At 56.9% G+C, this 14,574-nt stretch overlaps 1 protein-coding gene across 3 annotated transcripts; it reads left to right on the top strand.

Moving 5' to 3' along the window:
• The first annotated feature begins 4,705 nt into the window (after positions 1–4,705).
• On the top strand, positions 4,706–14,359 carry TINAGL1 (tubulointerstitial nephritis antigen like 1). 3 transcript variants are annotated; one of them, XM_037827903.1, is made up of 12 exons: positions 4,706–4,779; positions 5,347–5,661; positions 6,590–6,653; positions 10,187–10,279; positions 10,519–10,633; positions 11,640–11,763; positions 11,853–12,003; positions 12,134–12,323; positions 12,432–12,477; positions 12,756–12,879; positions 13,637–13,682; positions 13,791–14,359. In XM_037827903.1, the coding sequence occupies exons 2-12, from the start codon at positions 5,355–5,357 to the stop codon at positions 13,929–13,931; spliced, it is 1,401 nt and encodes a 466-aa protein (XP_037683831.1). In that variant the 5' UTR covers positions 4,706–4,779; positions 5,347–5,354; the 3' UTR covers positions 13,932–14,359. The 3 variants fall into 3 exon arrangements, with proteins under 3 accessions (XP_037683831.1, XP_037683832.1, XP_037683833.1); XM_037827904.1 differs by lacking the exon at positions 4,706–4,779 and having other exon boundaries at positions 5,183–5,661; XM_037827905.1 differs by lacking the exons at positions 4,706–4,779; positions 5,347–5,661 and adding an exon at positions 5,770–6,055.
• Positions 14,360–14,574: the final 215 nt, after the last annotated feature.

Here is a 14,574-nt window from a genome sequence, read left to right as displayed (position 1 = left end):
GGGGAGCCTGCTCTGAAGGGGAGATTTGATGATTTGGAAGGAGGAGATTTCCAAAGAACAAAGCCCTCAATGAGGTAAGAAGGGAGGGAATTCAGAGCAGAGGAAGACAGAATTGGCCTGTGGTAGGAGCCGAGACTGTCATTTGAGAGACAAATCAGACAGAGAAGAGAAAATGGGTTTATAGAATTGGTCATGCGAAGATGAAAGAGCCTCCCTCTGATGGTTTCTATTTTTTTTTTTTTTTCCAGTGGAGTCTGAGCAAGTTACAGCAAACACGAGGTGAGAGAAGAGGAGGTTTTTAGTTTGTTAAAGTTGTTGAAGTGCAATATAGCAGAAATGGGTTGGCTTTTACAATGGGGATTTTTAAACTTACAAGCTTACAGTTCTGAGGCCATGAAAATGTCCAAATCAAGGCATCATCCAGATGATACCTGGATTCTGAAGACAGGCTGCCAGCGATCCTCAGCTCATTTGCCACATGGCCAGGCACATGGTGACGTCTGCTGGCCTCCCCCTTCTCACCCGGGTTTCGTTGCTTTCAGCTTCTGGCTTCTTTTTTTCTCAGCTTCTGTATGTGTACTTCACTCTCAGCTTCTGTGCATTTTTCTGTGCATTTCATCCTCTTTTAAAGGACTCCATTAAGAGGATTAAGTCCCACCTGGGGCACCCCTCAACTGAAATAACCTAATCAAAATGTCCCACTCACAATAGGTGTACACCCACAAGAATGGGTTAGCTTTAGGAACGTGATTTTCTGGGGTACATACAGCTTCAAACCATCACAGGAGGGGGTGCGGGTGGAGGATTAGATGTGACATAGCTATCGGCCCTCTTTTCGGTTCTCTGCCCTCTTTTCAGATCCAAGCTGGAAACGTGTAGGTCAGGCCTGTTGTGCTCAACTGGTCGATGGCATCCCAGAGCTGGTCTAGGTTCAGGGCGCGGGAAGTGGTCTCTACCTCTCAGTGGGAGGCGGAGCCAAGGATTCGTGGCTAGAAACCCAGAAGCCCTCCTTAATTTCTCCAGCCTCTCACCCATCACATCTAGGGCTTCAGCAAGTCCCATCAATTCCACCTCCAGAATATGTCTCAAACGGGTCCACTTTTCTTGATCTCCACTGCCACCACCCTATTTCCAGCCTCAACACGTCTAGCCTGAATTAACAGCATCTTCACCTATCTGGCCTCTCTCATCCACGTCTAGTCTATAATAATCCTTCCTCTACAGGGCAGCTGGAGTGGGTTTTTGAATATGAAAATCGAAGACATCACTCCCATGTTTAAATCTCTTCAGTGGTCTAGAAGACAATTCGAGCTTCTGATCTGGCCACAGCCCACCTCTCAAGCTCGCTCGCTCGCTCACTGTGGTCTGGTCACTGGATTTCTCAAAAAAACCGAGTTGTGCTGGCCTCAGGGCCTTCGCTTGCCCTGGTCCGGCTTCCTGGAACATGGGAACACCTTCCCCAGCCTCTTGGAAGAGCAGCTCTTTCTCGCCCTTCAGGTCTCAGCACAAATGTCATCTCCTGTCTGAGACCTCTCTGGCCGCCATTATGATCCCAGCTTCCTATACCCTGTGCACATCTTCATAACCCTTCACATTTTGTAATGACTTGTTTATGTGCTTGCTTGCTTAGTCATCTGCCTATCATCCCATTAGGTTGCAAATGCCATGACATCAGGGCCTGCGTCTGTTTTGCTCAATGCTGAACATGGCTCCTAGCACAGAGCCTGGCACATAGTAAATGCTCAACAAATATTTGTCGAATGAATGAGGAAATCACAAGTACAGCATGCCATGATGGTGCAGTGCACTTCCACGAGGCCCAGGATATTAGCTACTACAAGCAGCAGCAGGCTATGGCCAGCACAGTGTCTAGTCTATCACACAGCCCTGCAGGCAGTGCTTTTTGCAACACAACTCAACAGGCCCCAGGAAGGCCCGACGTATTGTAACACAGCCTAGTATGTGGCTGCATTGGGCCTGGCCTGGATCCCAGACCCAGTCCCCGGTGCCACTGCCCCAAGCCCTGGACACGTTCAACTGACCACAGAGGGGGCCATTCGAGACTCCAGACCATAATAAGGACTTGCTGGAGCACCTTCTGGGACCCAAACATCTGAGGTCCTGGATCCCAAGCAGTGAGTCTTCACTCGGGTTCTGGGTCGAGGAGTCCGTGTGCCATGTCTCAGCCCCAAGAAGACACAATGGGGCTTTGTCTTCCCAGAAGGCCCAGCTCAGCCTCCAGAGGAGAATGGTCCATTCTGGGGACCTAGACCAGCTGCGAGGGTTGGGGAGCGCTCTGGACCCCTGGAGAGAGGGGAGGAGGCCTGGGCCCCTGCTCCGCTGTGTGCCCTGAGGCACGCCACTGGCCCTCTCTTGCTTTGCCTCCCCTGCAGAAAGAAGAGAGCACAGAGGGCTTCTAGAGAGCACCTGGGCACAGATGTGTAACCAAGGCCCGGGGAGGGGGGTAGCTGCCCAGGGTCACCAGGGAGGGCGGGTCCGAGTCTCCGCACACCCAGTCCGCCTGCCTCCAGGGAGGCTAGGGCTCGAGCGGAAGTGCTGCTGGGTATCTCCTCACCTGCCTTTCTGCCCCAGGCCCTTTGACAAGGCCCCACTCTGGGCAAGAATAAGACACAGAATGAGTCACCAGGAAGGAGGGGTCATGGAAAAGGAAAGTGGAGTATCCAGGCCTCCACCCCACAGCCCTGCCCTTTTCCTTTCCTCCTTAGTCAAGGAACCCAGTGAGTCACGAGATTCCACTGGGGCAGGCTCAGCAGCAAACTCAGTAACAACCAGTGACCATGAGCTCTCTCCCCTGCTCCCGGGTTCCTGCCCCTATGCACAGACAGAGACAGACAATGGACATTAGTAGACACCCACCCAGATACTCAAATACTAGAGAGACAGACAGGCAGACAGACACCCAGCAGACAGGCAGACACAGACAAACACACAAAGATAGCCACACAGATACACACACAGATATACCAGCCAACGAACACATAGTACAGGCAGAACAGTGTACTGACAGACAGACAGACCCATGACCAACACAGGGACAAATATCCAGGCAGATACACAGACACCCACACAGACAGGTCAGTGGAAAGACAGACCCAGACAACACATAAGCAGAAACATTCCACAGACACAGGTACCCAAATACACACATACACACACACACACACACACACACACACACACACACACACACACACAACACAGTCTTACTTGGGCAGACTACAGGGGACGTTTTGGGAAAAGGACAGGCCAGATGGTCCCGTGCCAGCTCCCCGCCCCAGAACCACACTGCAAGTGGTCCACAAAGTGGGGGGGGGGGGGAGTCCTTGGGCATGAGCTCTTCTGAAAGCAACTTTCATCTTTTACCCTGAATATTCAACAATTACCAAATATCAAGGGGCCCACTTTGCAGTAAGATGAATGGAGGTTAGATATGAAAAGGGACTTCCCAGTTAGGAGGGTGTTGAGACCTGTATTGGGTGACTAAGAGTGACTGGGGGGATGGAGTGGAGTTGTGGTGGATAAGGAGCCTGTGTTCCACTCCTGAGCCTCAGTTTCCCATCTAGGCAGCTCCCTGGGGGTGTTAGCACGAATGCTGGAGCCCCAGGACATTCCTCCTCCACCCCTCCTTTCCAGTCTGGCCCAGTACCCCTGGCAGGGGGTAACCTAGCCACGGATGCCCATGGTCCTTATCCCCCTACCCCCCCCCCAGGTGTTGGCCAGATGAGATGCTCCTAGGCTGGGGGAGGGTAAAGGGAACCCCAGCTGCATCCCCTCCTGGGGCTGCAGGCGAGACTCAGGCCTGGGGGCAGGGGACATGTCCAGGTGTAGTCGCTTTCTCTCAACTTCCCTGCTAAGAGTCACTTGGCCTGCGCCCAACAGGGAGAGGGAATTGCACAACAGGAGGTAAAAGGTGACAGAAGGCCTTGTGGGACAGAAGCCCCATTGTCTGGGGCCCAGGCCAGCCTGGGCAAAGGAAAGGTTTATGCCTGGGGCAGGAAGGGGGGGTTGCTGTGCAGGGGGCGCCAGCTGGCAGTGTGCTCGCTGTTGCACCCTCGGAGGGACAGGTTCCTAGCAGGATGGCCTCAGGGTTGACAGGGAGGAGGGGGTCTTGGCAAGGTGCCCAGATGGGCTGTTCCTCAGAGATGGATGGCAAGGCCCAGAGAGGAGCCCCCACATCACACCCACCCACCCACCCCCTCCAGGGAAGGAGCTGCCAGGGCATCTGCAGGGTCCTAAACCATCCTCCTCTGGATTCCGATCATTCCTGGGAACTGAGGTGGCCTGAGGGGCCAGGAGGGGCTTTGAGATTTTTGCTGCTTGTGCCCTTGCCATTAGTTCCAGCCATTAGTTCTAAAACTTGGCACTTGGCCGACCCTTAACTCCCCTTCTCTACACGAGCCCCTCAGTGCCATGGTGCAGCCATTGGGAAGTCCTTCCTAGTGTCAGTCCACAATCCTTTCTGCTTCAGATGGGAGTACTGCTCCCTAAGGGAGAGGTTCTCACCAGGGACCCCGCAAGGATAATCATGTGCTCGTCGCGCCCCCTCCCCGTGGCAAGTCCCAGCGTCTGAGTTACGGCTACAACTGCAGGTGCGAACCGGCCGGGGCCCCGCCCACTGGCAGCCCGGGCGGGGGCGGGGCTACGGGCGGGCGGGGAGGTACAAAAAGAGATCCCGCCCCAGGCTCCTCACTTGACTTTGAGTGTCCAGCGGCGGCGGGCGCTTGGGGCGGCCTGGGCCCAGCCCACAGCCCTCACCAGGTAGGGGACACTCTCCCGCTCGGAGGGGAGAGGGTGTGGATGGAGGGGGTTGAGGACAGGAGGAGATGGCAAGCAGAGGGACAGAGACAGACAGTGGAGGGGGGAGGGACACAGAGAGGGACACAAGAGAGGACAGGAAAGACAAAAGGGGAACATGAGGACACAAAGTCAAGGACCCAAGTCAGGGACAGAGATTGACAGAGGGACAGAGGGACCCAAGGCCGGAGAGAAGACCTGGGATCTGAAGGATGGGTTGGTGCCCGGTGGGGGGAGGAGGGGAGACACCAAAAATGCCACAAACCCCATCTCCTTGTCCTTGAAGATCCCCGGGCAGGCCAGGAGGGGACTCCATTTCTGTCCTAGTTCCTGTCCCCCTAACCTCCCCCACCCCCTCCCCAAGCCAGGACACATCCACTGTGGTACTTCTGCCCTTGCCCTGCTCGGGGACTCAGGAATCGGGGTCTGCTGAACCCCTGGGACTCGCAGCCCCAGGAAGCTGGGAGCTGGGGCCCTGGAGTCTCTGCTGCACACCACCTTGACCCTGACCTCTGCCCTCCTTGGGCCCAGGAGGCACCATGTGGCGATGTCCACTGGGGCTGCTGCTGCTGCTGCTGGCCGGTGAGGCAGCCCTGGGTGCACGGCGGGGCCGTGGGCGCCGGGAGCTGGCGCCGGGTCTGCACGTGAGGGGCATCCGGGACGCGGGCGGCCGGTACTGCCAGGAGCGGGACCTGTGCTGCCGCGGCCGCTCTGATGACTGCGCCCTGCCCTACCTGGGCGTCACCTGTTACTGTGACCTCTTCTGCAACCGCACCGTCTCCGACTGCTGCCCTGACTTCTGGGACTTCTGCCTCGGCGTGCCGCCCCCCTTTCCCCCCATCCAAGGTGGGCACCAAGACGGCCAGGGGGGTGGGTGGCCTTGTCAACTCCAGACTCAGCCAGGCTCAGGAGCAAGGCTGATGTGTTGCTATTCCCGGGGGAAGCACTGTAGAGTCGGGGACAGAGACCCTGCCCCACTCCCTGCCCCTCTGGGAAGTCCCCACTCTGGTCTATCTTGAATCTTTCCAGCTAGGCAGCGAGAGAAAGGATCCCAGGTCAGTGGAATTCTAAGTCTGCCTAGGGGAGGAACAGCCTCCTGTCCAGTCTCAATTCCGGACATGGAAGGTGCTGGCCCCACATGCCGATTCACCCTTGGGAACACATGGCCGACCACCATCATCTTAGCCATTCCTTTGCTCAAGATTCTCAACTCCTGGGGCTGCTGGTCACTTCCTGGGAGGTGGGTCAGATCTGTCCCTTTAGCCCTCACCACCATGTGCACACATTTGCCCCTGGCCAGTAGGAGAATCCCTTGAATTCCTTCCCACAGGTCCCCATGGGGCTTTGGGCTGGGAGGCTGCATATGTGGGCTGTCATTCCAAAGTGCTGAGTTCTCTTAGGAGAGCCACTTACCGTCTCTGGGTCTCTGCTTCCCCATGCCCCTCACACTCCCCCTCCCCATGCCCCAACTCATGTAAGCGGCACAGGCTCCCCAGGGCTCTGTGGCTGGCATCCAGTTGAAGCAGGAGGAATCCAGGGTGGTGTCAGTGAAGAGCTCCCCAAATAGCAGTGGATGGGGGACCTGCAGGAGACGGCTTGAGCTGTGTGGCTTTAGTTTCAGTGAGGACTGGTGGCATTAGAGGAGGTTGGGGTGAAGGGGTGTGTGACCGAGTCGACCTTAGGGGGTTTGGGGTGCCTGACCCTGAATGGTCCTGGCCATCTCGGCCCATCATCTCCAGCTCTGATTCCAGTTTTTTCCTCCTCTTCCCCCCAGGATGTATGCATGGGGGTCGTATCTATCCAGTCTTGGGAACCTACTGGAACAACTGTAACCATTGGTGAGTGTTTGGGGCCTGGAGGAGGCTTGCCTTGTGGCCAGCAGGTTCAGTTCAAATCCTGTCTCTGCCACCTGCTTGTGGGGGGCAAGTCCTTTTACTTCTGGAGCCTAGGTGTCCTCACTCATCTGTAACACAAGGTTTTTAACACTGACCGTGTGGACTTACGTAACAGCATTCCCCAGGACTGGTCAGCCATGGATGAGTGACCCCAGGTGCCGCCCCCGAGCTGGGAGTCCTGCCCTGCCCGTCCCATGTGTTTTGCTGTCACGGGAGAGTCCAAGAAGGGGGCGCCAGGAAGGAAACCTCTGGCTGCAGCATCCGCTCTCCTGGGCCGGATGAGGGTCAGGGATGGCTGCACTGGTGGCCAGCCAGCCTGCAGCAAGCAGGGCCTTCCCTGAAAGGAACCCCCCTTCCCAACTTACCCCCCCCCCCCCAATTTCCGGCAGGGAGAGGAAGGGGCCATGGGTGCCCCTCCTCTAACCTGTGGCCTGAGATGGGAAGTGTGTAGGAAGCCTTGAATGCCTAAGGGGAATAACAGGGACCTTGTGACTCGGAGGGGGAGGCCCTGCACCCACCCCACCCCATTCCCTCCTAGCCTGGGACTGAGAGGCCCCAGGGAAAAGGAAACTTGTTGGAATGGAATGTGCATGAGCTGTTTCCATTGCCTCACTTGGGTGAAGGGTGCTTAGGTCACAGTGAGAGTGCGTTTCAGCGTGTGTCTGGGTGACAGTGAGTGAGAGTGTGCGTGTGCGCAGAGCGTGTATGAACTACGTGTGCATGTTCCAAAAGACGGAGGATGTCTGCACGGTGCTGTGCGTCCTGGTGGGAGGTCTCTGGACCTGGAGGGGTTGACACCTGCTTCCACATGGGTCCCTGGGGCCTAGTCCCCTAGGCCCCCTCTGGAATGCCGGGACCCGTCACCAGCCTGCTTGGGCAGCCCTGTGGGCGAAGGAGGAGGTGGCAGGCAGGCCAGCTCTGTGCCACTGTGCTCCCTGCGTGGTGATACCTGAGCCATGGCGTGGTGGGTCTGGGGGCCTGCGAGGGTGTGGGCCTTCAAGGGAGGCCTCCAGAGAAGCTGCTGCCCAGTGTGCGAAGGGGGATGGGGAGGAGCAGGAGAGACCTCCGGCCTCCACCCCCGCTCCTTGGGCCTCCCTGGAAGTGCCCCCGCCCGCCCCTGGCTGGAGCCGCAGCCACCCGGGTCTACTTCCCCTGGAGGCTCCTTAAAAGGCAACATCAGAGGCGGGAGCCTCGGGCAGGCTTGGAAAGAGGCAATTTAGCATCATGTAATAGCAGAGTTATGAACTTGTAAAAGCATCCTAGAATTCTTAGAATGCGACTGTTCAGCCGGCACCTTTGTACTGAAGACATGCTCTGTGCCAGGAACTAGGCCGGGCCCAGGGGCTGCAGCCAGAACTCAGCAGATACAGTCCTTGTCCTACTCGAGCTTCCAGTCTAACGGGGAAGGGCATGGAAAAACAACCACACACACAAATACATGTAAATCACAACTTGTTACCAGTGTTATAAGGGGAAAGAAAGATAACAGGGGATCCTAACTTAGGGTGGGGAGGGGGCCAGGGAAGGTTCTAACACCCGGGAGATGAAGACAGGCAGAGCTGAGCAGCGCGGGGAAGAACGAGCTGGAGGGAGCTCCGAGTGGGGGAGAGAGGCCCAGAGGAGGTCCTGGGCCGTGTCCCATGGGACCAGGGAGCTGTGCCGCGGAATTCAGATTTTGTTCCAAGTGCCGTGGGAAGCCACTGAGAGAGCTCATGATCTGATTTACATTGTTCAACCATCTCTCGGGGTTCAGGGTTGGGAATGGATCTCTGAGTGTCCCGGGGGGACCAGGGGGAGGCAGAGAATCCAGAGAGGCCATGGCTGTGGCCCAGGCAAGAGGGGATAGGGACTGAGTAGGGTGGTGGCAGCAGAGGGGTGAGAGGGAGATGGACGCAAGGGCCCTTCCTCATGCACCAGCCACAGGACGTAGGGGAGGCTTTTGGTTTGGACAGCCGGTGGCAAGGTGCCGCCTTCTGAGCTGAGGAATCTGGGGAGAGGAGCAGTTTGGGGAAAGCAGTCTTGGCCATTATAAGTTGGCAATGCCTGTTACACATCCAGAGGAGATGTCAGAGGCCAGCTGGATAGAGACTGAACCTCCAGAGAGGGGGCTCTGGGGTTCCTGTAACGAGAACAATAGTAGTAGATGACAATTAAGCCTCCTCTCCTTCAATCACTGGGGAGGGACAGATTATCATTACCCTCATTTTACAGATGAGGACATTGAGGCAGAGAGAGTTTAAATAACTTGCCTAACTTGGCAGTTAGGATTAGAACCAGAATTCAAATCCCAGGACCATGCACTCAGTCACTCCACTATGCTGCCTCAATCATTCATTCATTCAACCAATGTTTATTGGTTGTCAGCTATGGGCTAGGCATTTTTTCCCCAAGCACTTTAGATACAAAAGAAAAAAAAATACCTCCCCTCAAGTAAAGTTGAGTCTATGGGGAAACAAGTAAAACGATATAAATACATCATATGTCAGATAGTGATACATGCTAAGGAGAAAAATGAAGCATAGAAGGGAGATAGGATGTGTGGGGGGTGCTGAAGTTTAAGACAGGGCGGCCAGGGCAAGCCTCCCGGAGAAAGTGACATTTGAATCAAGACTTGGAGTAAACGAGAATGAGCCACGGGATATGGAGGAAGAGCAGCTCAAAAGCCCTGGGGCAGGAGCTTGGCTGGGCTGGCCGGAGCTGCGAGAAGAGGAAGAGGAGGGGTCTCAGAAGGGGATAGAGGTGGGGAGACAGATCATGCAGGGCCTGTTGGTCGTGGTCAAGACTTCGGCTCTTATTCTGCAATGCAAAGCCAGTGGAGGGTTTGGAGCAGAGGAATGGCATGATATGACTTGGGTTTAACAGGATCACTCTGGTAGCTGTGTTAAAAATATACTGAAGTGGGGAGGTGGGTAGGACAGAAGCTGAGAGCACAGTGAGGAGGCTTGCAGCAGTAATCCAGGGGAAAGGTGATTGGACCATGTGGCTGCAGGGAAGAAACCAACACAACTTGGATTTTAGATGTGTTTTTAAGTAGCGTCAACAGGATGATCAGCATGTGAGAGAGGAGGGAGTCAGGGTGACTCCCTAGTTTTTGTCCTGAGCTCCAGGGAGGAGCCATTTTCTGAATGGGGAGGACTTTGGGAGAAGCAGGCTTGGGAGGAGGGTGGATCAGGGATTCAGTTTGGGACATGTTCAGTTTGACCTGTTGTTGGACACGTCTGTGGCAATATTGAATAGAAGTGAGATCTTTGAATCTGGAGTTCAGGGAGAGGTCTGGAGAATTGTCAATATGCAATTAACATTTAAAGCCATGAGGCTGGATGGAATAATCTATCCCTAGATTATCCCTAGGAATAATCTAGGGATTCTTCTGTAGATACCTGTATATAATCCCAGGCCTAGGTTGGCCTGTGAGGTCTAACCCCTTCAGAGGACCCCCACCACCACTTCTCACCCCTTCCCTCCTCTCTCTGCAGCACCTGCCAGGAGAAAGGGCAGTGGGAGTGTGACCAGGAGCCATGCCTGGTGGACAACGACATGATCAATGCCATCAACCAGGGCAACTATGGGTGAGAAGGCCCTGGAAATGCCCCCAGAGTGCACATGTGGAGATGCACCCATGCAACAAGTGAACATGCGTGCACACACATTGCCCAAGATGCACATCCTGGTACACAAACACACCCACACTCAGAGTTTACCCATGTGTATACTTAGCCCAGATGCATCTCCCCCACCCAGGTGCATATACCCCCAGGAACCCCCAGCCCTGCCAAGTCTGTGACCCCCTCCATCCCCTCTCCTTCAGGTGGCGGGCTGGGAACCACAGTGCCTTCTGGGGCATGACCCTGGACGAGGGCATTCGATACCGGCTGGGCACCATCCGCCCGTCTTCCTCCGTCATGAACATGAATGAGATCCACGTGAGTCCACCCTTGCCCACAAGCCTGCCGTCTCCCCGTGGCACCCTGTGCCCTGCTCCTCCAGGGGCCTCAGCCTGTCCCCCTCCCATGGCTGTGTGTCTGGGTCTTCACTGGGAGAACTGAGGCTCAGGTTCTGAGTTTGGTGACCTCAGCATCAGCTCCTCCCTGGCCTCCACAGCCTGGGAAAAATGCTGTTGGTTCCAGTCCAGCTGGGTCAGGGCTCAAGGGGCCACGAGGTCACCTGGATATTTTGGGAAGGGAGGGACAGACACTCCTTCAGCCCTGGCCAGAGAGCAGCAATTCTCTGAAACAAATGCTGACTCAGCAGAGCCCCAGGGAAAGAGGGGGCTCCTCTCCTCCCACCAGTGGAAGCTTCTGGGGGAAGAAACAGGACCCAGAGCTGACCATCCTAAGGGTGGGGAGGACAGGCCTAAGGCACATGCTGCAGGAGCTTCTGTCCATCCGTGTTGAGCAGGGAGGAGGCAGGGGCTGGCGGGAGTGGGCCTTCCTGCAGAGGAACCTCAGCCCAAAGCTGGAGTGACCGTGCCCTGCCCCTGCCCTTACTCCCCTGGGCCTCTGGCTATTTTCTGCCTGCTAGTGTTTGCCTTGGCCACCTGCCCAGTCACGGGACCCTACTGCCTTTTCCCTCCCCTGCCCTTTGCGGCCCCAGCCTGAAGCCCAAGGTCCTGGTGGGAAGCAGGATGGGGCAGAGGAGGAAAGAGGCAGGAGCTGAGAATGGAAAACTAGCAGATCCTGGTCTGGCTACTTCCCTCTTCCCGGCCTCAGTTGTCTGCTCTGTAAAACAGGACTAGCCATCACCCCACAAGGCAAATGGGAGGCACTACACAGTGCTTGGTTGTTCAACGCTAGTCAAAGTTGGAAGTAGCTGGAATCCCTCTGCAGAGGGCAGGCTCCTGATAAACTGCAGAAAGCCCTGGCGTCCCTGTGACCCTCCATCACCAAGGGGCAGAGGCAGGAGGCAGATGGACTGACTTTTGCCTTGCAGACAGTGCTGGGCCCCGGGGAGGTGCTGCCCACGGCCTTCGAGGCCTCCAAGAAGTGGCCCAACCTGATCCACGAGCCTCTCGACCAGGGCAACTGTGCAGGCTCCTGGGCCTTCTCCACAGCAGGTAGGGCCAGGGCCAGGGGCTGGCACAGTGGGGAAGGAGGGCCAAGGCCTGAGTCCTCTGACTGCCCCTCTGCCCCCACCCCCCTCCAGCTGTGGCATCTGATCGCGTCTCAATCCAGTCTCTGGGGCACATGACGCCCGTCCTGTCGCCCCAGAACCTGCTGTCTTGTGACACCCACAACCAGCAGGGCTGCCGCGGCGGGCGTCTCGACAGCGCCTGGTGGTTCCTGCGACATCGTGGGTGAGCAGCAGGGGATGTGGGCAGGGAAGAGGGTACAAGGCCGGGGCCTCAGGCAGGCCCCTGCAGGAAGGATCCAGGCCATTCTGCTCCATGCTCACTCTGCCCTTGCCCTCTCCTGCTGTCCCTCCAGGGTGGTGTCTGACCACTGCTACCCGTTCTTGGGCCGTGAGAGGCACGAGGTTGGCCCTGCCCCCCGCTGCATGATGCACAGCCGGGCCATGGGTCGGGGCAAGCGCCAGGCCACTGCCCACTGTCCCAATAGCCACATCCATACCAATGACATCTACCAGGTCACTCCTGCCTACCGCCTCGGCTCCAACGTAAGTCTGCACTTGGATGGGGGGGCAGAGGCTGGAAAGTGATGGGGATCGGCCTTGGCCCCTGATGGACTCTCTCTCCCACCCCACCCCCCATCCCCTGCCCTCCAGGAGAAGGAGATCATGAAGGAGCTGATGGAGAATGGGCCTGTCCAAGGTAAACGCCCCTCACCCTGCCCCCTGGTTCCAGAAGCTTGTGCCTGCTTGAGACCAGGCACAGCAGGCAAGCATAAGTGGTCTGTACAGCGTTAAGCAGCAAGTCTGGTGGGACCGGGAGTGGTGGGAGGGGAGAGCATGTCCACTCCCAGGCGCAGCGCCTGGAGAGGGGCATGAAGCCTTTGTACATAGAGGCCCTGGGGTCTGCATCTTCAGACTCAGGCGTCGGGGCGCTGCTGATGGGCTGGGGGGGGCTCCCACTCTGACCTCTGCCCACAGCCCTCATGGAGGTGCACGAGGACTTCTTCCTGTACCAGGGTGGCATCTACAGTCACACGCCAGTGAGCCTTCAGAGGCCGGAGCAGTACCGCCGCCAGGGGACCCACTCGGTCAAGATCACGGGGTGAGGGGCTTGGTGGGGCGGCGGCAGGGGCTGCACTGGGGTCTCAGGAGCCTGCCTTCAACCTTACAATCTCTTCCACAAAGCCAGGACTGCTCTCCTCATTTCAAAGAGGAGGAAACCGAGACTCAGAAAGAAGAGGGAGCTTGGCCGGGGTCACACTGAGAGTTGAGGGTCTTTGAAGGTTTTCTGAGATCTGTTCCTTCCTTACACACTGGGATAAAAATAGCTCCTCTGAAATATAGACAAGGATGCAAGAGGAGCTCAACTTCTCCCCATGCCAGCACCTGTCTCAGCTCTGCCTGACTCACTAAGTGACCTGGGAAGGTCATGCCCCCAGCCTCAATTTCTCCCTCTGGTATAACAGGAGATGTCAGACTAATTGATTTCAATCAACCAATGACATATACTTGGCCATGGAAGTCTAGGCCCTTTAACATACCCACATTCTCTGAGTCTCTTCCTTCTGGTCCCTGGCACCCACCTCTCCCTGGATCCCCAAGTGATGAGGGAGCACAGGCAGTTGTGTGGAGTTCCAGAGAGCTGGTTTCTTGGAGGACCCCAGCCCAAGTTCCCTCTTTTTCTGCCACTCCTCCCCCATTATCCCTTTGGTGCCACCCCCTTGTTGGGCTGGGATATGCCCAATGCACAGATGTGGAGACTAGGAGGGGCAGAGACTTGCCCAGGTCTTAAGGGTGTACCCTGAGGGCAGATGGAATCAGCACCCTTTTCCCCACCTCTTGTCCCCTGTGCCCCACAGGTGGGGAGAGGAGACGTTGCCCGATGGAAGGACGCTCAAATACTGGGTGAGTCCCTCCGCAGCGTGCCCCGAGGCCACTATCTCCTTCTCCCTGCCCACCTCATTCCCTCACCCCACTTACAGTCCCCTCCTCACGACCCCTCCTCATCCCCAGACGGCAGCCAACTCGTGGGGCCCAGCCTGGGGCGAAAGGGGACACTTCCGCATTTTGCGTGGCGCCAACGAATGTGACATCGAGAGCTTCGTACTAGGCGTCTGGGGCCGGGTAGGCATGGAGGACATGGGTCATCACTGAAGCCGCGGGCACCATGCCAGGCTGGCCCAGGGCCCCAGCCGAGGGGCAGCCGGCAGAAGATCGCCTGCAGGGCCGCGCCCCCCGCCACTGTGACAGAGACCGCATGGGAGCTCCAGCGCAGGCGGGTGCCACAGGTCTAATCCGGGCGCACAGATTCGCTGATGCAGCGCCCAGCCTGGGAGCCGCGGGCAGGAGAGGCTGGCGGAGCCCCCAGACCTCCCAGCGGGGACAGGGCAGGGCCTGGCCTGAGGAAGTGTGGGGCCTGCAGATCTCAGACCCCAGACACCCCACCCAAGACCAGTGAAGCCAGGACACTCCCAGGTCTCCAGCCCCACTATCCCCACCCCACCCATATTCTTATTCTCCAAAGATATTTATTTTTGTTTTCACTGTTTTAAAATAAAATTGAAGTATTGATAACTATAGGACCTTGGAGCCTCTGGAAGTGAAAAGCTAGGCCAGATTTGGGGTGGCAGGAGGTTAGCCAGGAGAAAGGACTGCCTGAGGCATTGCTGGTCTGCAGGGGTGGGTGGACCAGAAATCTTAGCGCTCCGTTCAGCCCTAGTTGTCAGTGGCCCTGGGCACTCACCCACTTGGAGGCAGAGCACAGATGGCACAACCTTTGCCCCAGGAGAAGAGTGGG

The sequence above is a fragment of the Choloepus didactylus genome, chromosome 2 (genome assembly GCF_015220235.1).
Source record: "Choloepus didactylus isolate mChoDid1 chromosome 2, mChoDid1.pri, whole genome shotgun sequence".
NCBI classification, from domain to species: domain Eukaryota; kingdom Metazoa; phylum Chordata; class Mammalia; order Pilosa; family Megalonychidae; genus Choloepus; species Choloepus didactylus.
The sequence above is the reverse complement of the archived record's forward strand: the minus strand, read 5'-3'. Positions and strand labels throughout refer to the sequence as shown.